The 26,213-nt window shown below is 44.0% G+C and overlaps 2 protein-coding genes across 7 annotated transcripts in view; one reads left to right on the top strand and one right to left on the bottom strand.

Annotated features, from left to right (window-relative positions):
* The window catches only part of LOC108933182 (uncharacterized), a 15,861-nt gene extending 14,011 nt beyond the window's left edge, over positions 1-1,850 (top strand). The window contains exon 12 of the mRNA XM_018750068.2: positions 217-1,850. Within this exon, the coding sequence (XP_018605584.2) occupies positions 217-353 (137 nt within the window). The 3' untranslated portion in view covers positions 354-1,850. The remainder of the gene's footprint in view (positions 1-216) is intronic.
* Positions 1,846-26,213, bottom strand: phka2 (phosphorylase kinase, alpha 2 (liver)). 6 transcript variants are annotated; one of them, XM_018750063.2, is made up of 33 exons: positions 25,925-26,213; positions 23,888-24,010; positions 22,728-22,886; positions 22,601-22,648; positions 21,293-21,461; positions 21,109-21,191; positions 20,562-20,735; positions 20,362-20,460; positions 19,826-19,972; positions 19,639-19,692; positions 19,113-19,235; positions 17,798-17,893; positions 17,592-17,699; positions 16,665-16,743; positions 15,958-16,092; positions 15,726-15,835; positions 15,455-15,599; positions 15,174-15,252; positions 13,698-13,849; positions 12,541-12,711; positions 12,015-12,145; positions 11,607-11,740; positions 9,469-9,622; positions 9,070-9,149; positions 8,289-8,367; positions 7,920-8,049; positions 7,665-7,766; positions 7,268-7,386; positions 6,751-6,774; positions 6,085-6,138; positions 4,882-5,109; positions 3,185-3,385; positions 1,846-2,775 (listed from the first exon to the last, which is right to left on the bottom strand). In XM_018750063.2, the coding sequence occupies exons 2-33, from the start codon at positions 23,963-23,965 to the stop codon at positions 2,602-2,604; spliced, it is 3,819 nt and encodes a 1,272-aa protein (XP_018605579.2). In that variant the 5' UTR covers positions 23,966-24,010; positions 25,925-26,213; the 3' UTR covers positions 1,846-2,601. The 6 variants fall into 6 exon arrangements, with proteins under 6 accessions (XP_018605579.2, XP_018605577.2, XP_018605582.2 ...); XM_018750061.2 differs by having other exon boundaries at positions 25,969-26,213; XM_018750066.2 differs by having other exon boundaries at positions 3,237-3,385; positions 25,969-26,213.

Raw genomic sequence — 26,213 nt, 5'->3', positions numbered from 1 at the left:
CACAAATATTGCATAAAACCAGAGCCGAACGTTGCGTACCCTGGAGCACTTCGCATGGGGAAAAAATAACACTCACTGTAGGGGGGTGATCTGGATACATTTTACAGCAAAAAAGTCATTTTTTTCCCTCATTTAAGCTTTAATATCAGTGTAACTGAAAGGGAGAGAAATAGCCTGATCTCTTACATTTCATTCAGCTGCTCCTTTCCTTTGCAGATATCAATGAGTGCCAGTCTGGGAACGGAGGGTGTTCTCACGCCTGCATAAACTATAAAGGCGGATACAAGTGTGTCTGTCCAGAATCCCACCGCTTTGCCTCCTTCAGCAGAAAAAAGTGCCGGTCCATCCATTAGCATGTTCCATAGTATGTATGATTTTATACATGATTTTATTCATTGTCAGCTCACCCTGATTTCCTGAGCCATCGGCAGATGGCACCCTGCTGCTGAACCACAGGTTCCCTCTTAAGACATCTGCCAAAAAAAGAAGGAAAAGTCCAAAAATACAAACCTCATGACCTGTAACAGAAGCGCTTTCTGAAAACAAAGTATTAATTTTTTTACCGTGGTCTATATTTATGCTTCAAAGGCTGTGTTGCTTAGTAACGCCCTGGTCACAGAAGTAAAGATTGAAAAGCCAGGTAGACTTTTTTTTTTTTCCCCATAGATGTTCTTGCTGTCTGCAAAACTCCTGCTGTAAATATGTTAGCGAAGAATGTTCACTTCCAAATGTGTGTAGTCGTCACAAATAATTGTAACAAATACCAGTAATACTTCAGCAACTGAATACATTTATTACACTTTTATACATTTTGAATAGAATAATGCAACATAATAGCTTTTTCAGAATATTTATCTGTATTAAGAGAGATATGAACTGCTTCAGCATGTCAGCCAATAGAATCCATACTAGACTTTACTTACAAAGGTTAGGATTTTGTCATTTTTGTCTATGTAATTAAACCCAGAAGATGGAAAAGTTAACCGTGTTCAACCCTGTTAACCGTTTGCTCGGATGATCTCTTTGTAAACAACTGAACCGGCACTTCTGAGCACCGGCAGCGAGCCCTCGGTCATTTATTAACGGTCAACAGCACATTACTGCTCTCAAAGGACACACAGCCATGCAGTTTTACCCTTTGCCAAAGCTGAGCTGTACAGATAAATACTTAATTTGAACCGCACTGCCTTGATGCGCATTATCATTTTTAACGTCCAACACCAAGCAGAATATCATAGGAGTGGAGGCAATCCAGTACCTGCCACTACTCAGGGTGGTTCGAAACCCAAAAGCACCCATGTGGTACTCGACGGTGAAGCGTACAACGGATCACGTGTTGCTCTGCCCCAGAAAACAAAATGCATTTTTTGAGCACGGAGATGGGAAAGATGTTTTTATTTCCAGGACAAACTAGGAAGCATACACAGACATGGTAAATGGATAAATAATACAGTAAAACTGACAATAACCAAACCCGTGAAGACGAGAGCGAGCATGTTCCTCGGCATAATGCAATATGTATCACAAACGCACAGCTTGGTCTGTTCAAACACAGGTGATCGCTGGTCATGTGCTGTGGTACAAGCGACTTAATTATACATGCAGAGAATGTATTTTCCTCAGTTATGTGCCCTGATGGGGGATGATGGTAGTGTAACAAAGACTCATTCAAGACATCTATTGCAAATGTTGACAAATGCAGGAATTGGAGCTTCAAGCTGATTTAAAAATGAAAACAGAATTAACACAAAAGAATGGGGGGGGGGGGGGGGGGAACTGCATTCCTCCACAAAAAAAAGGGAATTTGTCAGTCCTCTGGTGTTACCCCTCATAAACATTAAAAAAAAAAACAGGTTTTTCTTCAGTATGAACAAAGCAGTTGAGGTTATTTAAGGAAGGGTCTGGTCCCATTCAAGTAAAAGGTGGTACCCAGGTCAGCTAAAGCAGCTGTAAAACACTGGACCTCAGAACTGTAACATTGGCTTATGTGATCCCGGTCTGAATGAGTGAAGCTGAGCCACCAAAACCCGGAAATGTTTTCTGTTACTCCAAGCACCGTATAATATTATAACAAATCAATAAAAGGAGCACGTGAACACACGACAAAAAGTTACTAGAATACTGACAAACCTCAAGGCACAGAAACACACAAACACACAGCTAATTACATAAAAACGAAGTCCAAAATAATACAGTGTGCATTCATTCTCTGTCTTTACAGCTATAAATAAGAATTACACCCTATAACAATTACGTGATAACAAGGACAGGCAGTTGACTAATTCCTTATCATTTATATGACACGTTATTCATTTTTCCTAAAACAGCCAAAACGTGATTGCACAGTATGAGAATAATTTAATAAATCATTTTAATTTAATATTACTCTTTAGAACCGAAGACAAAATAAATAATTTTTAAATATTATCAGTACCTAACTGTAAAGCTTAAAAATAATGTGCTACTAAGATTAACAGATAAAATTAAATAAAATATTCATTATTTTAATTATGACATGGTGTGCAGTGCTGTACTGGGACATAAAAGGACCTGAAGTAAGGTAGTAGTGCTTTAAAACGTTCCAAAAACATTTCTGCCTTTCTACTGCATCAGGCAGCTGGTGTTGGGCAGGAAGTCTTGGACATACGAGACCACGGCCTTGGAGAGGTACGTCATGGTGCCGAAGCGGCCACTGGGGGCGCTGTCATAGAAGAGGTTACAGATGCCTGTGGCAGGGTCCTGTTCCAGGAAGACCTCGTTGGCACCATGAGATTTCTAGAGTAAAAGGGGGGTGGGGCTTGTCAACCTTCCCTGCCATCCCTTGACCTGACTGATGTTCATAGGCAGTATGCTTGACCGAAAGAGCTCACAGCATTGGAGAAGGGGGAGGAAAAAAAAAAAACTTTCCCATTACATTTTCTTGAGTGAGCTTTGTATTTAATAGATATATTATGCAATCATTTCAACTTATGTGTATGAAACAGGTTCTAAAATCTTAACTCAAAAATAAGCTAATGAAATTCAAAATATTCTTTGCTACAACTGCAAAACAATGTCTCTGTGGAGCCTCATTACGGCAACATGGAAATCCAGTCATCCAAATTTCACCATTTCAGCAGTTACCAGGACTGAAGGTAACCACTGATGGTTGAGTGTGGCTATGAGAGCGCTGCAGCGGCAGTACCTGGTCCTGGCGGAAGAGCTCATTGGCCATGTGGACGATGCGGTCAACGTACACGATGGCGCCGATGCTCTGAACATCCACGTCTGCCACAAGGGTGAGGACCATGATGGCCTCCACCAGCAGCTGTCTGTACTCGGGCTGGGGGATGTGGTTGAGCACGGACTCCACGTGGACGGCGAACTTGATCTCACCCTCTGTCATCTGCACGGTCGGAACCAGATGAAATGGAGGTTCAGCTCGAGTGCTTAGAGGAAACCCATGCGAACACGGGAGAAGGTGACTGAGCAGATATCGAACCCACACTGAATCGCACGGGCTGTGCGACTCCACCATGCGGAGAGCGGGAAAGAACAGCATGAGGCTCATTTTCAACATCCGTTCGACCGTCTCTCAACTTGTTCACTTCGTTTGCATTCTTTTCATCGATTTCTTTACTCTTCTGCATTTTTTGCATTAAAGGTTGAATTAATACATTTAACTGATGCTTTACTCCAAAGCAACTTACAATGTTAAGGTTACAGTTATTACAAGCTTATAATTATTTACCCATTTATACAGCTGGGTAATTTTACTAGTGCAATTTAGGGTAAGTACCTTGTTCAAAGGTACTTCAGCCAGAGGTAGGGAGTGAACCTACAACCTTCGGATCCAAAGGCAGCAGCTCTAACCACTACACTACCAGCTGGCCATACTTACATACGCAATGAGTATCAAAAGCATGCAAGTAAGTATAAATATATAAATAATTACCACCCCAAGGAAAGGGAGGAACAGAGGTGGTTTGCAAATGCAGAAGAAAGTACTGGAAAAACATTTTTTGTTCCCTTACTTTGTAAACCATGAAAATGGCCAAAATGAGTCGAGTCGACTCAATTGTGCGTCCAAGTACGGATCTTTTGCTTGCGAACATTTGTTAAATATTTCCTGTTTAAGAGCTACAAAAGCACTAAAGGGGCAGGTACACACACAGTATCAGAGAAATTAAAGAAGAAACTGCCTTCTTAACATTAGTTATCATAACACAAAGTAACTAATGCAGTAATCTAGTATGTCCATTTTATTGGGACTTGGTGATATTTTAATCATATATTGGTGTCAGTATTGGGGCTCAGGAAGACATGAAAAAGTTTCCCTTGAAAACTAATGTTCATTGTTTATAATTAAAAAATTTCTGAATTATGAGAATTTACCTTACAAAGGGATTTTCAGAAATACATTATCTACTTAAGGTGAGGAAGACTAGTATTATTATTATTATTACTACTACTACTACTGCTAATTTAGCTGATGCTTTCCTCCAAAGCAGCTTGCATTGTTAGGTAATGTTACTAAGCTCCTTTAAATAATTTTGCTGTTTATATGGTTGCATAACTTTTTACTGGAGCAATAATTATGTTGATCAAGGGCACTACAGTGGGGAGTGGGATTCAAACACTGGTCCTCTGACTGTAAAGGAAAAGGCTCTGACCACTGTGCTAGCTGTGGATGGATGCAATGGATTTAATACTGCAGGGACTTATGTTAAGAACCTTACTGAAGTACACCAGGGTCCTTCTTCAGAACTCCAAATTATGAACTCTCAGATTAGATGACCGTATCCTTCAGCAGGAAGCTTCAGATAGCTGCTATACTACCAGCTGTAGTAAGGTGTGGTGTACCTCTGGTAGCTGTGGGCATCACAGGGTACGGCAGGGTACCTCACGGGTGGTGGAGGAGGGCAGCACATAGCCGTCGATGGACAGGCCATGGCACTTCTGAAGGATCTTCCACACTTTCTGGTAGAAGCCCATAGGCACCCGGTTGATAGCACCATCCAGCCGCCGCCGCCTCAGCCACTGGCCCTGGCGCTCCTCCCACTGTAGGGGCCCGACCCCAGGGCCCGTGGGGGACTGGGCACCACTGGGCGTTGAGGGGCTGCTGCACCTCTGTATAACACATTCACACACACAGTTTAACAGGCCACACTCCCCTCTGCACACATCTCTAATTCACAGCAGTTCTGTGTTTTCACATCCAGATTCATTGGGCGTATTTTTTTATTCAAATTTTTTTTTTTTTTTTTTTTTTTTGAGAATCTCCACATCCAAGCCTCTTGTTACGGTCCATACAATTTCAGTGTATTTTACTCTTTAAATCTTTAAAAAAATGAGGCTAACAATTTGCTATTTTCTTCCACAAGTGAAGAAAACTCTTCTGTATGACTGATTAACACCACCGCCAAAGCGAAGGATACTCAAACATACGCATGCTAACTCAGCTCCATTCGGCAGGCAGGAAAGGCAAGCACTGATTCATCCAGGCATGCAGAGATTGCATCTTGTCCAGATACTATAGAGATATACTACATAAAACATTTGCATGAAGCATGAATGGCAGACATATGGAGACTGGAAATCAACAAATAATGGCTACAAAATACACTAAATATACGCTGCGCTTCTAGGCTCTTTTCACCTTGGAATGTTTTTTTTTTTAATGTTTAATTTTAACTCGGCTTTTCCACAGCTTAGACATCTCAACAGGATCATGTGCTTAAGGAAATGTTCCCAGTCCTGTTCTTCAGAAATCTGACTCAACCGAAGCTTTGTGGAAGTCAGGCAGACTTAGGTTGTCAAGGAAACACAAACGAATGTTAGAAAAGAAACCACAAGGCGAGTGGCTTCTACCTGGACCCACCTGTGTTTTTGCTGGCAATGAAGCCCTAATCCAGACAGGACAATAACATCTAATTTTTTGAACAGAGTATATATCTCTTTCTGTCAACATTCCCCAGTGATCGGTTGAGGGCTTTCAACCTCGATCTTCTCTATCTACTTTTCCTCCCCTCAACTGAACCAATGTCTTTGAATTAGCACACAGACTACCTCCCAACTGTAGAGGTTAGTCAAATGGGCATTTACCGTGGAGCGTGGTGAGGTGGCGGTGCTGCTGATGGAATAACCACTGGAAAACATCTACAAGGGAATGAGATGGAAAGAATGAGGTCGCTAGGCAAAATGGACACAGGTGAGCAGAGGAAGACCCCAACTCAGTCTCCCGCTCAGACTGACCATGACATCATCAAATATCTTGACGTGAAAACAGAACCAGACAATGGCATTGCTTTGGGAAAAGATCGAGAAAAGCAACTGAAAAACCAAATGCAAGCCAAAGCAGTCTAGATCTCAGTGCAGACACACAGCTCAAAATGTCAGAAATGCTGTTAGCGTCAGTCCAAGCGAAAGATTGGCACGCGACAAAATCACAAAAGGAAGCCATCTGAGATACAGTCAGCACGCCAAAAAAAAAGCAAACTAATAATTGTCTTGGTAAGCATCGTAGTAAACTTGAAGAGGGGGGCAGCTCAGAAGACAGGCTGGGAGTAATTTCGAGGGGAAAAAAAAAACAGAAGGAAATGGTTCTCTACAAGTTTAGCATACAAGAAGGTCTAGTCTAACCTAACATGGAGAGGAAGGACAGAGTTGTGGATTAGTTTTGCTCATATTCTCTGTACGGGTAAGGCAGCTAGTGCAAGCATTAATAGGTAGGAAAACATGCTTGGGTGCACTGCAACAAACTCAACCCACACTCATTGGTCTGGAGTCATCGAGCTGGAAGCAAAGTAAGCAAGACACAGTTATTAAAAACAGCTAGCCCCACTGTACCCACCAGAATCAATAAAGTGCAAAGACACCAAGACCCCATTACTGAGCCAAACACCATCTTCCACAGCCTCTAACATGCAATGTTTGTATTTTCCCATAATTCCCCAAAACATACACATACAAAATTCAGTTTACGTTAAAGTATAGCTACCATCTTGTTGCTGAAAACTTAAGGTCATTTCACTGACCTTTCATTTGAAAAAGAATATATATTTTCCATGGCTTCTTTACATACAATGTGTATTTTTTGCAGTGAGTCCCCAAACACGTGAAATGAAGTTCATAGTCATCTATTGTTAAGATGTAGTTATCGTTCAAGCCCTCTACTCACATAGTCCTGAATTGGAGTACAATCGAAACAAGGATCTAATTCAGATTTCTCAAAGCTCATCTTTCCTTCTCTTCAGATCATAGGTGTGAGGGGTTATGTTGGACCTACCTGTTTCACCTCAGTCTTCATCTTGCTGATCCCAGTGCGCTCGGTCTTGGTGGCCCCAGTGTGGCCCAGCTCACGGATGGATATGGCTGGACTGGTGGCAGAGGACTCAACAGCACGCACTTGTGTGTAAGAACAGGCAAGACGGCAACTTGAGAACCACACTGACCAACAGCACAACTCTTAAGGCCATCATTGACTACACTGTCAGCTTATTAAGGGCTAAAGTGTCTAAATTTCCCTGAAGATTTCAATGGCCACTGGCAAAACCAAAGAGCAGAAAAGAAGTTAAGTCAAGCCTGGATGAGACCTTCCATCCTTGGAGCACAAAGGCATGACACATGTTTTTTGCTTACCATGGCACCTGGATACCATCAGACTAGTCAAAGATGGTACTCACTGCTTCTTTCCACCCCAAATTCCTTCCCACTGAAGATGTGGTGTAGCAGGTTCTTCATGTCTGAAGGACTCAGGTTCATCAAACTTTCTGACGCTTCCTCCCCTGCAAAACAGTGTGAACTTTGTATGTTTTCTCAGCATGTGTACACTTTGTACAATCTATGAAACTGACATCACAAAGACCTACAAATGTAGACACAATAGAATGGGATTTTTTTTTCTCCTGTCCAGTACACTGTGTCAGCAGAAGTCCTACCGGAGCAGTTGAGACTGCGGGCCAGCTCGGTGGCCATCACCTGCATGATGAGGCCAATGCGCAATCGAAGCATGTCCCCGAAGAGCGCTGGCTGTGACCGGACATACATGGCCAGATAGACCATAATCTCCTGAAGCGGGATGAAGACACAGGCCACAGAGGGTTATCTAAGACATTCAATAGGCAGCTGGAAAAGAGCCATTTAATACTGTCCAGTGAAATTTATAGCTGAGCTTATGCATCTGTAATATAAACATTCAGTGAGGTGAGAAAGACTTTTTCCCCAAAAATCCACTTTTAACATGCCACTCCCTTGCATGCATAGTATCCTTTAGTACCAGCAACTGACCAGATCTGTGTCCAACCAACCTGAGTGAGAACCGCTATGCTGATATCCTGCCCACTGGCCTCATAGATCAGGTTACTGAGCTCCTCGGGAGGCAGAGGGCTAGAAGCCAAAGACAGAGGGGGCAGGTGGGTAGGGAACTGTTAGCATATGGAAATCTCAGCTCACCCTACCAGCCAGTACAATATCATAGCACAGAAACTCTGTCATGCAGGTGAACTCACAAGGTGATATGATGTCAAGCCACTACTGGGACCAAATTAATCGTGCTACTTACTACCAGGACTCTTCCAAAATGAAAATATGCCTTTCACAAACAAACTCGTTGACTAGTTTAGACCTAGCTTTTTTTTTTTTTTAGAAACATCAGCAAGTCAAGGGGAAAGAGAAGAGAGCTGGCCTTGGAGTCCATGCGTTTTTTTCTTCTACATGAGCCTTAGCAGTCTGACTTCCTCTCCTCTGCTGCCTTCTGGCTTTTCCCAACAGTTTCTAATCAGTAGTTATTAATTATGCTGTTTGTTGTAAATCCCTGCTGTGCTTTTGACATTCTGTGTTTCTGTGTACTCTGAGGCAACCTGTTGGGAGGAGTTGAAAATAAATGGAAAAAAACTGAATGCCACAGTGGCACTGAGAACATCCATTTCTCCTGTGAGGCAAGGAGAAACAGGAAGAGCCCCCCACTAGTGAATTATGAACTGTATCTGGAAGGTTAGAACAAATTCAAAGCTTGCAAGGAGAAGGGTTACACAGTAATGACTTAGTTGTCCTTTACAGCCATGCCAGGGTGGGGGGTCATGACCTTACACTGTGATGACCTTCTCCCTGGGTTCAGGGGGTAACCCCACCGTCAGCTGCTTGTGGTGGGAAATGAGGTCTGTGCAGGCCTGCAGAGACATAGTCACACCAGTTCTGTCATCCCCCTCTTGAACAAGGAACAGCAGTCAACCTCATGTCAAACCATGCAGAGTGTAACAAGCAGACCGGGTTGACACTGACTCATTCATCTCTATTGGGTACATCTGTACAGTGTCTGTACGTTTCAATCAACATTTACTGCTCCTAAACCACCTTAAGACCTTAAACAGACTCATTCAGCAGTTTTAAAGTGTTTGGATCGTGAGCTGAGGACTAAATCTGACCCTACATGTGCTACCCACTGGGATCTACACTCTACCTCAGTCAGATATGGGCAGAGCTCCTCACCTCTGCCAACACTTCCACCCTCTTGCGCAGTATCCCGGAGATGTAGCGGATGAGACCCCATTCCTTAGAGTGCCCTGCCTTGGCATAGAGCTCTTCAAGGAGGGATCGAACGGTGGCGCCACCCTGCCCCAGGTCCACCAGCCAGTCAGCACCCCTGTTCCAAAAAGACAGGCTACCTAAGAATGGGGTTTTTCTTGCCTTGATGCACCAACAAGAGGTTACCCATCAGCCAGCTGGAGGTAAACTACGAATCAGTTACTTGTTCTGTTGCACTTACATTAATATTCATTCATTTAGGGTACTTTAATTTATTCTGGCAGTCTAGTGAGATGAATAGTGTTCGTTCTATTTAAATGGGCTTTTTTTTCCTAAAAAAAAAAAAAAAAAAAAAAAAAAAAAAAAAAAACAGATTTGTCATCCTCAATTTCCTGGTTAAACCAGGTCCACGTACGTTGCATTCATTCATTTTATTGATTCAAAATTGAAAAACAAAATGCAAATTACAATGCCTTCATTTGTGTTTTGTTTTGAAAATAGTGAATTAACTGTTTAAAAACCATTTTTTGCTCAAAATGTAAAATATGCCTCATTTATTGTTACTTGCAGTCTTATTTTTTGACTTTGAGTTATTTCGTTCTGTGGTATTCTCGAACAACTCGGATGTAAGCGAATTGAAACCGCACATCAGCGGCTTCATCGAACATGCTGGCTTTGCTCCAAGTTAATACGGATCACAAGGTGCTTTTCAAAAGCAGCAAGAGAGTGACAGTAAGGGAGGAGGACAAAATGTCCACCGAGAAAATCGGCAGGATTTTTCAGGTGCTACTTCCTAAGAATCTTATTACTAATTAAGCGCAGATGTTAAAAGTACCGGGGGGGGCGCGGTGGGTTGGACTGGGTCCTGCTCTCCGGTGGGTCTGGGGTTTGAGTCCCGCCTAGGGTGCCTTGCGATGAACTGGAGTCCCGTCCTGGGTGTGGCCCCTCCCCTCCGGCCTTTCGCCCTGTGATGCTGGGTTAGGCTCTGGCTCCCCGCGATCCCGTATGGGACAAGCGGCTCAGACAATGTGTGTGTGTGTGTTAAAAGGACCATGACATTCTAGCTGGCTAGTGGCGGTAGAGTAAAATGAGATGTATGTTTCATTCATCATATTTGGTATTGTGAAATTTTGATTTCTCCTCTTTGTATGATTAAACAGAAAAAGAAAATAAACAAGTCCTTTTCTTTTTTGAGTGTGCTAAGAAACAAAAAGCCTTTTCTCAGTTTTCTGCTTTCAATATTAATTCAAAAAACAAATGAAGGCATTGTAATTTGCATTTTGTTTTTCAATTTCAAATCAAAAAAACGAATGAACGCAACATACACGGATCAAATCAGAATCTTAATTTTTTTTTGATTGAGTTATGGCATTTAAGCTGATTACTCTTACATACATACATACACACACACACACACACACACACACACACACATTTTCAGAACCGCTTGTCCCATACGGGGCCACGGGGAACCGAAGCCCAACCCGGCAACACAGGGCGTAAGGCCGGAGGGGGAAGGGGACACACCCAGGACGGGACGCCAGTCCGCCGCAAGGCACCCCAAGCAGGATTCGAACCCCAGACCCACTGGAGAGCAGGACTGCGGTCCAACCCACTGCGCCACTGCACCCCCTCTACTCTTACATACTTGGCAAGGAAATGTATTTTAATACTATGGTATTACAGACACCCCTGAAGTTAACCCCCTGTAAATATGTGGATGACCAAAGTGATCCATGTCCTTCAAGGGCAAGACAACTCTAACCACTACACCACTTATTTCCTACATTCGTGTACATGCTCTTGAAACGCTCAGTCTTGGTCAACAGGTAGAGACTCAAGCTAGACGTGTACTCTAGATTTGTCTAAAAAAATTAAATATTTGTGGAATTTAATAAGTGACCTCATAGCACACTAAGCAGACTTCAGGAGTCTTGGATATCGCTTAGCTATCCAGCCCCTTTAGCTACCATAGAACCAGCCAGTGTCTTCTTAGCTTAATGTCTTTCTGCTAGACTGTTAGGAGTGCTGTCCAACAAACTCAAGATATCTTTGAAAAATCCGTCTCTTAAACAAATCATTAACTTTAAAAACCGTCTCACTTCATCACATAGAGGATGTAGAGGATGTCTGCCTGGTCCTGGAGGGTGGGACACTCCTTCAACTGCCTGACCAGGGATGCGAAGTCCGTGTTGCCATGGGCATCACGGGGCAGGTGCAGGTCAACACTATGAGCCTGATGGGACACGCATATCAACACACACTGCGTCACTTGGCCCTTATCAATAACAATAGGGTTGTCCATTTTTGCACAGATTATACAGATTTCTCAGTTCTTAAACAGTAAACTCAGTTCTGGATGAGCTGAATGCAGAATCTGAGGTCAGGGGCATATTTTATTATACAAATTCTGATATGCTGAAGTGGGATGAAAATCTGCACTCATAATGTACTGGATTTCCAAAATAAGAGTGTAAAACCACATGTGAAACACTAAGACGACCACTCACCTTGGCATGAAGGTGGTGGTGATGGTGGTGGTGTTGGTGTTGGTGTTGGTGAGGGTGGGGGACATGGAGAAGGTTCAGTGACTTGCGATGTTTACTCAGAATGGGAGTGACTGGCAGATACATGGACGCCTCTGGAACAAAAAAAAAAAATATGACAGAACATGACACCTTCAAAACTCTTTGCTGAGGGTTGGTGGCACCATGGCACGTGGTGCGAATAAAACCAGAATGTTAATTTCATCGTTACAACTCTTAAAAATATCAACCAAAACCAACCTGTAGTCCGGTAAGCCTTAAATAATCACTTTTTTTTTTTTTTTTACGATGTCTTAGACAGCCAGGTCACGGACAAATAAACAGGTAAAAATGAAATACATTTACGAAAAGCACGAGGACACCACATATACAACTGTCCTACCGTTCTAATATTTGAATTTTTCTTGACTATTGCTTTGGCTTGTCTAGGCAAGGAAAGTAAGACAGGAGATGCTGTTTGTAGATCCTGTACAAAGAGGAGCAGGCTTACGGGGCATTTTCAGTCCCTGAACCTGGGCCATGAAGGACAGGATGTCACGGGTGGTGTGCTCAGCGCTGAAGACATGCTGCTGCCCCCTCTGGATGGGAGGGAGATTGCACTTGTGCGCTGTGCTCTGTAGCAGTTGGGTGAGGTACTGATCAAACATGTCCTTTGGAACATCTGAGGGTGCACAAAACCACAGTCCAGTGATCGCCATCACAAAGACAGCATTAGCGCACTCCTCCAACTGGCTTATGCAAACTGTAATAAACTGAAATGCAATGTGCGATTTCATTTTGACAAAATTGCGCGTTTCCCACGCATTTGCTTCTTATATAAAATGTCACAAAACAGTCGAGCATCTATACAGCATAAAAATATATCACCAATGTACAGTTCATCTGCACATGACTGTACCTTGGGCGACTGGATACTGGAACAATAGGCGAAAGAAGGATTTTTTTAAATATTATTTTCCAGAATTTACAGAAAATAACTGGCAAATTCTAAATTATTTTAAAAAAATTCAATATCCAAGTGATTTACCTGCATACATTTTTTTTTTTTAATATAAAATAAACAAGGGATGGGTGAACACTGGAATGACCAGTCAACTGCTTGACCGGACCCCAACTGCTTTGACGTTGGTCAGGTCACCCAAGAATGAACTGTACTGATAATGTACTGCATGGTTCTTAAGAGAGGAAAACAGTGTGTCTAATAACTTTAATATAGTTTTTGAGGCCTAGAGTAGTTGCTCAGCTGTGGTATTTCTTCGCTGATCTCTTTTCCAGGCCTCAGTGTGAGAGGCTCCAGGAGGGTCATTACTGCAGGTCTCGCCATAAATCAGAACAGACTGGCGCATAAGCCCAGACAGAAGGGAGATGAATAAAAACAGACATGGAAGATACACCGACTGAACCTCAAATACACACACAAACACACACGCTTCCTGCTGACAGTGTGCTTGTTATGAACACGACTCACCTGTTAAGTTTTTGCTTGTTCTTTTGACAGCTGTTCCTATAACCCATTTTATGGATTAAGCTATGTGCTTGCAAGACATCAGAGAAACTGCTTTACATTTTTATGGGATGTGGCACAAGTTTGTTTTAGCACCTGCGGGTAAGAGCAGTTGGATGAAACGTGAGGCTCAATGGAGGTACCTTGTGACAAGCTGCTGTCACAGACACCCTCAAAGCCTTCATCGTCTTCCTCTTCCTCTTCCTCATCCTGCAGATCCTCATCTGTGTCCAGGAAGCTGAGATGCGTGTGAAAGGAGGTGGTGAGGAAGCTGGACAGCTTACCCATCTGCACCCTATGGAGCAAACAAGAGAGGGGTTGACACCATGGTACACTCAACAGTGCATACTAAGCACCGCCACCCTCACGGAAACTGACTCTTCAACAGAATCATGACTTGGACTTTCTACGAAGCTCTGTTTGTTCGTAAATCCAACCATTATGTCAATCAATGAAGATGTAACAGAATTTCCTTGATGTTTTTGTCATGAGTTAGACTGTGTTAAAACCTCAGATAAAACTATACTCATTCAAACTAACAATCATTAACCACTTGTCAAAGTCAGGGTTGCAATGGTTCAGAGTTTGTCTCAGCAGCACAGGGTACATTCCAGACAGAATACTAGTCTATTGCAGGATAGTTATACACAGAACTTTTATTACTTTTTATTAACAGCTGTAAGTTGGTGGGATGTCCCAAGGACATGAAGAGGACCAGCTGCTGCCACTTAAAGACAATCAACAAGGAATTTAAAGCAGCTGCTCTGACAATTCCAGAGAGATCTAGTGTGAGGGAACTGTTTTAACTGGACCCAGGGTCAAATGTTTTCAATTCCTTTGTTTTTGTTGGTCAGTTTTTGCTTTTGTTTTTAAGCTGCCAAAAGAGCCACATCCCCAGTTTAGTTGTGATTTATGTTGCAGCAATAAAGCCTGTCTTGGTGGTGAAACATGCTGCCCAATGTCTTTGTCCTGCCCATGTGACCACTTCCGAGCCACAACAAATAATTTTTGAAAGCGGACAAAAAAAAAAAAACAATTAAAATAAATACACTGAAAAATCGTAGTTGTATTCTCAGAAATTTATGACTTGCAACAAAAACTTGCAACAAGAGGACTCAGCGTACTGCACTTTGCTTCGCTTCTGCACTCCACTTTGACTGGGATCTGCAACCCTCCCAGGAGGCCTGGTGAGTGGTGAGATAGTTAATGAAAACTAATTTAGAAGCGACTACTGAATTTTACAACTCCATCAATTGTGAAACCTGAAAATGAGCCCTGCTACTTGTGCTCGCCTCGCAGCAGACATGCCGTAAAACAGGGTCTGTCTTTTCAATAAGGCATGGAGCAGAATAAGCACTTCCACTTCCTGTGGAACAGAGACAAGACGCGTCTTGCCAGCTTGCTTGCCAAAGAAATCAAGGAAGCTACCGGAAAAGGGAATGCAGTGAGAGTCATGGCATATTTTCATATAGGGTTTAATCCAGTCCCCATAGGAAACATGGTACGAGTCTTGTGGGAGATGCCTAACAGCAGGGTGGTCAGTTTATTTACTGAAATAAACCATCTCAGGCCACTCCTGGCCTGTGAAGATTAATACATGTCGAAAGGGGCTTAGTGACCTTGCGCCTCCGAAGTATCCATCCTGCAGCTTTTGTACGGTGGCAAGCACGGAGGGGTCGATGGTCTCTCCATCCTCCACTGAAAGAGATCAGATGTGACTTCCTGGGGTGCTGCTCAAACTCAGCAGTGACAATCCCAGCAGGACCATAAGATGACATGAGGACAGCACAAAATCCCCAAAATTCAGTCGACAGACAATGTTAGAAGCTAGTTTCAGTGATCGAAAAGCTTCAGGTGTCTGATGTTTGACCACAGTAGGTACAGGACAAGTGCTCCTTACGCAGCATGCTGTGGGTGATGGGGAAGGTGAGGGTGGGGCGCCCAGTCATCCTCCAGCAGGAAGACAGGTAGGCCAGCTCCGTGCGCAGCATCTCCATGATCATCTGGTTGTCCAGAGCCAGGTAGAAATGGTGCTGGTCAATGAACTGGAAAAAAAGAGACCACAAGTGATTTAGCTCATCACAATAACATGAAAATAAGAACACATGCTCTAATGCTACTTGGATGGACTAACAAAGAGGAAATTACGTAAATCCGATGTAAATTTTTACCTGCGGTGTGAAAGTGTAAGTACGATTTCTGATCTCGTAAAATTTTGATGTTCCCAGGACTCCAATATGCCTGTACGGCCGACCGCTAAGGTTCAGCTTCTTACAGTGTCCTGATGATAAACACATGTGGAGAGCATGTTCCCAACGAGAGCTGAACATTCTGGGCATCTTTTGAGGATGAAGCCCAGTCAAACTCTTGAAGAAAGCACCGCGTGAATATAAGTCCTTATACCCAGTTTTACATAGATGTGGCTCAGGATGCGGGCTGGCATGATGCGGATGGGCAGCACCTCAGACACCGTCTGCACATCGATCCCACTGTCCCGGAGCAGCTCCTGGATCTTCGCGGTCTCTGCGACCACACAGACTGAATGGGGGGACAGGCCTTTCAGACCACAGAGCTTTGGCTAAACCGTTGTGCAATATTGTAATAAATTTAGCAGCCGAATTCGGATCGTAAACATGGAGAACTCTCCCAGTGCCGTGTGCCCCCACTGTGGTCCATCGGACAACTGCAGTCAAATGTCATTATAAAAACAATTATTAAAAAGATATTGCCTGGGTTGCACATGGTGCAGCAGGTAGTGCTGGTGTCTCAAAGCACCTGGATTGCGCAGCTGAAAATGGATTCGCATCCAATTTTTAAGTTTTCCACATGGGTTTCCCCCGAGTACTCTGGTTTCTTCACACAGTCAAAAGACACGTATTTCATGTTGACTGGCAAACCTGATGCTTATGGCGTGCATGTGTATGTGTTACAGTGTACAGATGGGTGAATGATTGTAGAGAATTTAATGCAGCGTGTCTGACGTTGTACTCTGACCTGGACAAAGGCGTCAGCGAAATACTACATAATAATCACTAAGCATCACTTTGAATAAAGGCGTTTGCGAAATTAATAAATGAATCAATGTAAATGCTAGTGTTTCACGGACACACCTTGCACAACCACATCTGGTTTGAAACATGTGGCGAACCTCCTGTTGAGTGGGTCGACTTCACCAGGAGCCAGGAAACCCTTCAGAGTGGGAAAAAAGAAACATTAAACGCATGGAACTGTATTCTGCTGTTGAAATAAAGGTCAAGACCCCATCACATTATCTGGATGTGTTGGGTGTCCTGGACTGCGCTGCAACCGAGCGCCTGCTGAAAACATGCCATGTTAGCTTTGCGGCCTCAGAGTGAACTGGCACTTGATGGTAAGCTATGTTGGAAGTTAAAAAAAAAAATTCCAAGGCGTAACTGAGCCCTGGGCTGAAAATATTTTGAACACAAATCAAGGGTGACTCTTTCCAAGAAAGACATCTCCGCATGTTCCTTCCTCTGTGGATGCCTGGGTTAAAACAGTACGACATGTTGGTGCACATTAAAACCTACAAGTGCTTTCCTAGAAAAGGTGGGAAAAGCATTATGTGCATCAGGGACACAGCTCTTTAAAGACGTTACCACAAAAAAAAAAAAAAAAAAGTCCTCCTGCACTTTGGTACCTGAATCAGCAGCATGTTTGCAGCCTTCATGTATGGAAATGAAACTGTGACGACCTAGATTTTTAAATCAGGCAATTAAAAAAAATCCCTATGCTTTGTATGCACTGTTGTAAAATCATTTTGCAGGAGAAGTGAAAAAAATTAAATTGCCTACAGTGTCACCAAACCCAGAGGAGGACGTAAACTCCTATATGACTCAAGAGACCTGCGGAACTTGTCCGCTTCTAAATTACTGACGCATTGTTTAACATGGCTCTGCAAAGCACATCTTATCCAAGGGTTCAGGAGATGTTTTTTTTTGCCAACTGAGATTAACTTCATCCTTTACCCACCGCATTCGTGGTCAATCCAAGTTTTGGCACCTTAGTACGATACCTACCTCAGCCAGGAGGCAGCCCAGAATGTATAGGGATTGTCCCCACATGTGGGGCAGCGAGCCCATGGGCACCCGGTCCACTGTGTGTGGGTTTTTGTACTCTTCTTCTACCTGAAGACATACAAAAACATCGGTAAATCTGTATACCAATGGAGCCTAGGGTAGAAGTTCTAACGGTCTCTGCCAAAGATGGCAATGGACATTCCCACCTTGTCTGCTGGTACAGCGTACAGCTCCGGCATCAAACGGATCCCATTCTTTCCCCGGATTAGAATTCCATCCAACGCCTCTCGGTATTCTTGTACCTGTGAACAGAATGCCATGTTAGAGCTGAGGAAGTAGCGCCACCTGGTGGACAGGACAGCCAATCACCCATTAAAAGAGTGAAGGCATTCAGTTGAATTCTCTTAAGGATTTCAGTTGTTCACTTAGGGTCTCACCCAAGCTAACACACATGGAAAAAAGAACAGAAATGCAGTTTTCATCATAATGTGGTTACTATCTAAACAAAATTTGCTTCATGTTAACATATTGCTGGAAAAGGAGAAAAAACTGTTTGCATAGAATATGGTCTTGGATATATACCCTGCCCATACATAACGTTGTTCCGTACAGAATATATATATTATTATATGAAGATGTATATCCCTTTTTCACATAAGGTTTATGATTCAGTAAAAGGAAGTTTTGCCTGTTACAGTCATTTATACTTGGACAAGTGCAGAAGAACCACTCAGCCCCGGAACAGCGCAGTTGCTGTGTAGCTTCAGCGTTGTTGCAGAAACACTCGGATGGCTGCTGTAACAGCGCTCACCGAGTTCAAAAACTAGTAATGGGAGGCAAAGGGAGCATTTTAAAGAGAGATAAAATGTGCGATGCTCTACATCTGCTGATATAAAATGAATCTTTTGGCAGCATCGCGTTTTAAAATCAAAAAGAGGAAACGAGAACGCTCACCAGTGAAGCACTTCTTCAAAACAAGAACTGCACTTTCAAACACAAGCTAAAGTAAATCACCTTTCCTAAAAATGCAACAAGATAAAAAGCTGATGAAAGATAGCAAAAAAACACTTTAAGAGACATTGCTATCCTCCATTGTTAGTTTCTTCAACTGGCGTTGAAACCGTTTTTTTAAACGTAAAATTCCAGACCATGGCAATCCTGCACTAGACAAGGGGTTATTAAAAATGTATGAATGAAAATATAACATTAAAACAGTATATATTAAATGAGGGTATATTCAATATAAGTGAATTTTTTTTTGTATTTTAATTAATTTCATTTGTCACGTTTATAACACATACCATAACAAATAATGGTACTTCAACCCCTCATAAGGAGAATTCACCTAACACGGTCATCGACCGAACTAACTGAACTCCATTATTCCAGGAACGGGTGTGTAAACATTTTTAACTGTAGAAATCGGAAGAAACAAAAACCAGATCTCAGACCTAAATGGTCTCATAGGCCTTGGAGATGCAAGATGCCCCTGGAAAACTGGACATTTTTCAGCTGCCTCACCTGTTCTTGGTCTCCACTGAAAATACCATCCAGGACGAGGAAACTCCAGAACACGGGCCACTCGCACTCGATGTTCTCAAATAACTTGAGCTCTGCCGGGTCGTAATGGAGGCGAGAGGGGTCCTGGGATGACACAAGGGCAGAACACAGAACTGGAGAGCTGGTAGTGCAGTGGTTAGAGCTACTACCCCTAGACCCAAAGATCACAGGTTCAATTCCCCCCTCTAGCTGTAGTACCCCTGAGCAAGGAACTAACCCTAAATTGCTCCAGTAAAATTACCCAGCTGTGTAAATGGGTAAATAATTGTAAGTACCTTGTAATGTTGTTAACTTTGGAAAAAAAAGTGTCAGCTAAATGAATCAGTGTAAATGTAAACATGCAACGCTGCATCAACATGGTGCAAATGCTGTGAAGATGTCCATTTCGGAGACGACATCTCGATAGCTCCATTTGGCTTCCTGCTGGAGAATTTTTTCATTTTATTCTAGGGTGAAGGAAAACAGAAAGGCAGGCAAAGAGGCGTACCTCCCTGGGGGTCTTGTAGCCGTCTCGAAGGAATCGGCAGCAGCCATACCGCCCCTGGAGGGCGAACATGGATACAGTGTGAATTTGCACGCAGCAGGACCATGGTAAAGGCACCACAGTGGGCCCATGGGTAAACCGCACGGTATCTACAACCTGTTGGCCTCCAGAACAGCCCACTGAACCTTACCTGCAACTTGTTAATGATTTCGCTCTTGGTGATGCTGACCAGGTCAGGGTCTTCGACTGCAAATCCAGGGAAGGAGATAACTGACAGAAGGCCTGCATCAATCTCCTTGGATGTGGAGGCTCTAGGCAGCATGGAGCAGAGGATGGACTGCAAGGTGACGAAATGGGAATTTTTTTTTACATAAAGAAACAGTAATAATACAGTGAAATCACCACACTCTGCACAGCGTTCTTTACTGTGCAATCTCATGTACACTGCGCTGTTATAAGCGGCAGAAGTGCACCGTAAATTAGAGCTACCGTCTTGCACTCGAAGGACCTGGGTTCAAATCCCACTTCCTACTGTAGCGCCCTTGATCGAGGTACTTAAAAATCACCGAGCTGCACAACTGGGTAAATCATCACAAGCTACTTTTGAGAAAAACAACAGCTAAATAAAAGTAAAATGAATATCATGCACCAATAACAGCTCCAAAGAACATGCTCTTATAAGCAAATATAATGTCACATAACCGTAAAACAAGAAGGAAACCACACCTGGCAGTGTTCCACCTCATCAGGAAGAACATGGATGACAGATTTGGGTCCCCCGTGTGCTCCGAACAGATCCAGCTCATCGATGGCCTCCAGCGCTGCCTGCAGACAAAGTGGGGGGGAAACTCCTGCTCTCTGCTGCTCTGAGCCCATTTTCATGAGCGTCCTGCTCTTTAAAGCAGGATTTGCAGAAAATGCTTTACCTTCTTCATCTGCAAAACCTCAGCGTGGGCTTCCACTGCACGGGCTACCTTAATCACAGCCAGCTCAAACAACGGGTGCCTTTGCCCTCGTACCTTAGCCATTCCTACAGAACTTCCATTGAGCTCCGGGATGCCCTGATTGGTCTTGTCGCCTCGCTCCCACATCCCATAATCCTGTGCATGAGCATGAAAGAACTGGGTTAGGAAAAGCACAATTCACCTTAGGAAGACATTAAATTTACATTCACCTAGAGGATACTCCTAACCAGAGTGATATACGTGACTGTTAAGACGCAACAGCTTCAGCAGCAGCAGCAGACGGATCTGGATAATCTCAGCAGGCCTGACAGTAAACAGCGCTTCTCTGTATCTGTTTCAACTTGAGATGGTACGTGTTGCAACGTTTCCTGGCAGGAAATCAAACAATGCTCAACTGAGAGGGGGGGGGGAGTGTGACTACAACAACCCCAGTACAGAGTCAACTGATCAGTCACCCTGGTACAGGTAGGTAAAGTACCCTTAGATTCTGCGTATCCGATACACTTACTGCAACTTTGTAGGCTGCCTCGATGTAGAAGACAAGGTTCTGTATAAAAGCCACCTCATCCAAGTTGGATATGATTCGCAGACCTAAGAGCACATGAGCATCAATGGGGGAGTTATGAGGAGCACAAGGAGAAGGCTGGTCTTCGGGTCTTGACATCAGGTTGAGGCTTAAAGGCCCAAATCACCTGAGGCCGTCATCTGTGCCAGGAAGAGGAGGTAGAGCGAAGTGGCGTCCACCTGCAGGTGCCCCCACTGGTCATCCCCGACGACGGTGCTACACGTGGGAGTATGGTACTTGGCGTGGAGGCAGTCGCTGGTGCTCTGGGTTTGTTTGAACTTCTCCACCTTGGCCACCTGTTATAATGTTATATAAAATATATTATGACAGACTTGACAGCGGAGACAGCTGGTAGGGTAGTGGTTAGAGCTGCTGCCCTTGGAGCCAAAAGGTTGCAGGTTCAAATCTCACCTGTTGTTTACATATTTACCCTACATTTTCCAGTAACATTACCCTGTATAAATAGGTGACTAAATATAGGTAGACTAACACTGTAAGCCACTTTGGAGAAAAGTGTCAGCTAAATAATTCTTTTTTGAAAAATGTTAAATGCATGACTTCATTCTATTACTTACTATTAGTTGTTGGGAAGCAGCAAAGCTGTATTAGGCTTCACCGAATATTTATTGCATTTTGCTTTGGTTTTTCTTTGCATATTCTTTCATTTTGTGTAGAACTCCGCACTTGGTGTTGTTCGTTCAAATGCTGAATTTTACATTTTCATGCAGATGTCGCAATTTCGACTTCTGCGCTGCTATCATTAATGGGTGTCACAGATTTGATCTTAAACCATCTTCTGCAAAATTTCTTTCAGGAGGCCCAAAATTCCTAGCTACACCCCTACTGTCTAAATGAAAATGTGTTGTTCCATTTATTCAATTTGCAGTTTAATAGTTCAAAACTACTGAAGGATCGCATTGTATTTCAATGTCCTTATTTGCTCTTTCAAATATGTGCGTGTGTGGAAGTGCAAACTACTACTACTACCGTGTGGAGTTTGCATGTTCTCCCTGTGTCTGGCTGCTCTGGTTTCCTACTATAGTCCAAAAACATGCTGTTCAATTTCACCCATAGTGTGTGAGTGACAGAGAGTGTGTTCCACTGCAGTATGGGTGAGTGACCCAGTGTAAGTAGTGTATCTCGCAGTGTAAATGACCTTGGTGAATAAGGTGTGTGGGCTGATAACACTACGTAGAGTTCATTGAAAGCTGCTTTGGAGAAAAGTGTCTGTTAAATAATAAAACCTACTTTGTTTTACTGTTTTTACCCATAAGAATGAGAACAGAAATAACATTCAAACTGCAGCTGCTGTTACCTGCTGTTGCTATTTGAACCCTGAACTTTACACTCTCTTTCAGAGAGGAGGAAGCCCTCGAGTGCAGTTTCCGGAGATTTAAGCGCGGACACACCGAGAACAAGTGTCAGCACCACCTACCTGTCGCATCATGCACTGCAGCAGGCCTTGCATCAGTTTCACCACACTCTGTGGAATCAAGAAGTGCCCGTTAAACCGGATGCAAAGGGAACAGGTGGCTCTTCTCGCATCACGGCAGGACGGTCACCTGCTCCAGCTCGTAGGCCTTGGCCTTGTCCTCATCGCGGTCGGCGTTCTTGCGGTAGGCCATGCCCAGACCCCACACGGACAGGATGCTGTACACATTGTCCCGCACCCAAGCATCCTTCTTCTGCTCGCTGGCCGGCAGCAGGCCTGTGACCGGGTTCTGCAACAGACGGGTTTGGACCACCGTTTTCAGCATGTAACACACACACACACACACACACACACACACACACACACACAAAGGAGACCCTAATAAAGTTTTCCTTCCTTCTAATAAAGACCCAAACATTCAGAAACCTTTTCATATTTGCAGTCTTCCTTTCTTCCCCCTCTCTCATCATTTATGTTACTTTTACCGGTTTTTATTTGTCCAATTTTGCTGATAAATGTACACGTACATATAAATGTAGATGTAAGCAACAGAGGGACATGGTACAGAGGACTGTAGAATGACAGCTGGCGACCGCTATCTTTAGTCGCAGGAAGGGCGTGGGGTTCCCTTTACTGCAGCTCTCATGTCACTTTCTAAGTAGCTTTCTAAGTTTGCCCCCGTGATGTCCCGGGGGAAAAGCACCACACACCGCATCCATTATTACACACCGCACGCGAAACCCGCAACCACAGTGATGCCGATGAAGTGCTTTTCTTCTTCTCCATTTATCTTAGGCTTGATCTTTTTGGCGACCCTCTGTTTTTTAACCCTAAAGCGCCTGATTGCGGTCTCACACACAGATGATGTGCGTTCTCTCCCTAAATGGATCGCATTTCCCGTGTTTCACCGCAACAAACGGAAGGCAAGGATCTCGGAGCTCAGTAAAAACAGGCAGCTCGGGGGAATGTTTACTGTCACTACATTTAAAGAGAAGTCACTACAGAGGTTATTTCACTGTAACTGAGCTTTTTTTATACTGCATTGTGTGCCGTGTAAAAATAGAAGCATTCTTGGAAGGCCGGCCAGTGGCGTATTAGATCCCGCGTGAGAAGATGCCGGGGTGCACGGAGGTCGGCGGCTGATGTTCAGGAATTTCCCCTCACTATTTTGTGGCGGTGATCTCATACGGAGGCCCCTGCGGTGCATCAACCATCCGCTTGGTGTAGAGGAGGGCATTGTGGGATTGTCCTGCTAGCAGTAGAATGGCGCAATGGGTCGCGTGCACTGACCTGCAGGTGCAGTATGGTTTCCTGCACCAGTCGGGCGTACCCGTCGAGCCGCACGCCGGAGTTACTGCGGCTCCTCATCCTCGAAGCAGCGGTGGGTCCCTGCGCTCGTCCACCACACGGTCACTTCAGAAGAGGAGAAGACACACCATCAACAGTTACACTACTGGCATTCAGGAAATTACACAGAGCACTGCCACTGAACACTGTAGCACCTGCTGTCTTTTACCTGCGTAAATCACTGTAGAGTTGAATATCTAAGATCGTAAATTGTCTTGGAGAAGTGCATCAGGCAAATAAATTAAAACTACTACTACTACTACTACTACTAATAATAATAATAATCAATTATTCATTATACTATTAAGATTAAATTATCATCATCACATTCAAGACCCTGATTATTGTCTAGAAATGCATCAATAGAACTGCTCCCAGCTATTTACAAGACTTGATCAACCGCAGCACCCCATCCAGACCCCTTCGCTCATCTACTTCTGCTCACTTGGTGGTCCCGCACAAAAAGTAAAGCGCAGAGGTTCTCAGTTCTGGCTCCGTTGTGGTCGAACGACCTCCCCCTGTCACTCAGAACTGCTGAAACTCTGTCTACATTCAAGAAGGGTCTGAAAGCTCACCTTTTCCAGACTCACTTCACCCAAGATCTCTCCAGCTCATGTATGGTGTAAACGTTCATGCACCGTAACTTTATGATCATCCCCAGATAAGTCTTTATACAGCTGCTACTCCTGCATTGTATGTGAATGTTTGTGTACCTTTTTAGAAATAAAAAGGTTTAAAAAATTTGTAGGAAGCTGATCAGGAATCGTCTGTTCTGAGTTTTATGCACCTACTCGTGAGTTGGACATCAGTGCATAAAGTGGAAAGAAATAAACTAAGTTTCCTTAAGAATCACGTCTGCAACTATGTCTCTCTTTCTCATATGTAATGGACAAATTGTATTTTCTCTGAGATGTATGTCACTTTGGAGAAAAGCATATGCTAAATGAATAAATGTAAATATAAATTATTAATAACAAGAATAATAATAGCTAGGGCAGCTGGTAGCATGGTGATTAGAGCTGCTCCCTTTGAACCGAAAGGCTGCAGGTTCAAATCTCCAGCTGTAGTAGCCTTGAGCAAAGTAATTACCCTAAATGTCTCCACTAAAACTATCCAGCTGTATAAATAGGTAAATAACTGTAAAGAGATTAGATTAATATTGTAAGTTGCTTTGGAGAAAAGCATCAGCTAAATGAATAAATGTAATAGTCAAAATAGATACTAACAATAATAATGAGGGGGAGCAGGAGGCAGTACTATACTGTTAGAGGTCCCACATCCCATAATCCCACAATGTGATGGTGGGTTCACAGTAGGTTAAATCCCACTCCTGCAGTACTAACCTTGATCGAAGTACTTTCACTGAACTAACAATAAAAATATTCTGCTGCATTAGTAAATCATACAAGTAATACGTATTTTATCCAGCATTTTCTTGGACTGGGGTGTTAGGCGAAGGAAGGGTAATAAAGACAATAATAAGAAGCAGGAGGAGGAGGTACTGAATTCGCTCTTTTTAGTCGCGGAACCTGAAGGATCTGGGTTCGAATTCCACCTGTACTGCAGCACCTGCGACCACGCCACGCACAGTACTCACCCTGTCGCCGCAGTAAGAAAGCCCAAATGGGTAAATCGCTGTATGTAAAGTGGATAACCGTCGCTGGAAATCACAAAAGGATAAATGAAGGTCAATAATAAACAACGAGGCTGAACTTTTCCGCGAGAACTGCTGAGCACCGACCGAATGGCGCGCGCGCGCGCGCACGCACGCACACACACACACACACACACACACACACACACACACACACACACATTGTGCGCACGTGAGTGCGGTGTCCGCGGCGACGCGCCTGTGCTCTCGGGCCCGAGCGACTCGAGGCGCGCTGAAAAATGCAGCAGCGGCCGATTCCGCGCCAGGAAACGTGCAGTGGCAGCGCGGCTCCGTGACACACACACCCCTTCGCAACACACTCCTACCGTCTCCGCACGTCCGCACACGCGCCCGTTTCCCGCTCTCGTACCTCGACGTCGCCCTCGCGCTCGCTCGGCTTCCTGATGCGCGGGGGCCCCGGGCGCGCGCCGTCAGCGAGGTCGAAATGGCTCGCTCTGCGCGAGGCGCGCTCCCGACATGGGGACGATGTGAATGTCCTCTGGGCGCGTTCACGGCCCGTCGTTCGCTCGGCTGCTCGGTCTCGCCGGTCAGGGCGCACTTATCCACAAAAAGACCGTCAGCGCCATCGTAGATCCGAGAAGGTTCGTGGGCTCG

Source organism: Scleropages formosus, chromosome 1 (assembly GCF_900964775.1).
Source record: "Scleropages formosus chromosome 1, fSclFor1.1, whole genome shotgun sequence".
In the NCBI taxonomy this organism is placed as follows: domain Eukaryota; kingdom Metazoa; phylum Chordata; class Actinopteri; order Osteoglossiformes; family Osteoglossidae; genus Scleropages; species Scleropages formosus.
The sequence above is the reverse complement of the archived record's forward strand: the minus strand, read 5'-3'. Positions and strand labels throughout refer to the sequence as shown.

Excerpts from the sequence above, each read along its gene's own strand:
- phka2 (XM_018750063.2), bottom strand. The coding sequence starts at position 23,965 with ATGAGGAGCCGCAGTAACTCCGGCGTGCGGCTCGACGGGTACGCCCGA. Across the intron at positions 16,093-16,664 it reads ACCAGATGTGGTTGTGCAAG|TCTGTGTGGTCGCAGAGACC; the intron begins GTGTGTCCGTGA and ends CCCCCCATTCAG. Across the intron at positions 15,600-15,725 it reads CTTACACTTTCACACCGCAG|TTCATTGACCAGCACCATTT; the intron begins GTAAAAATTTAC and ends CTTTTTTTCCAG.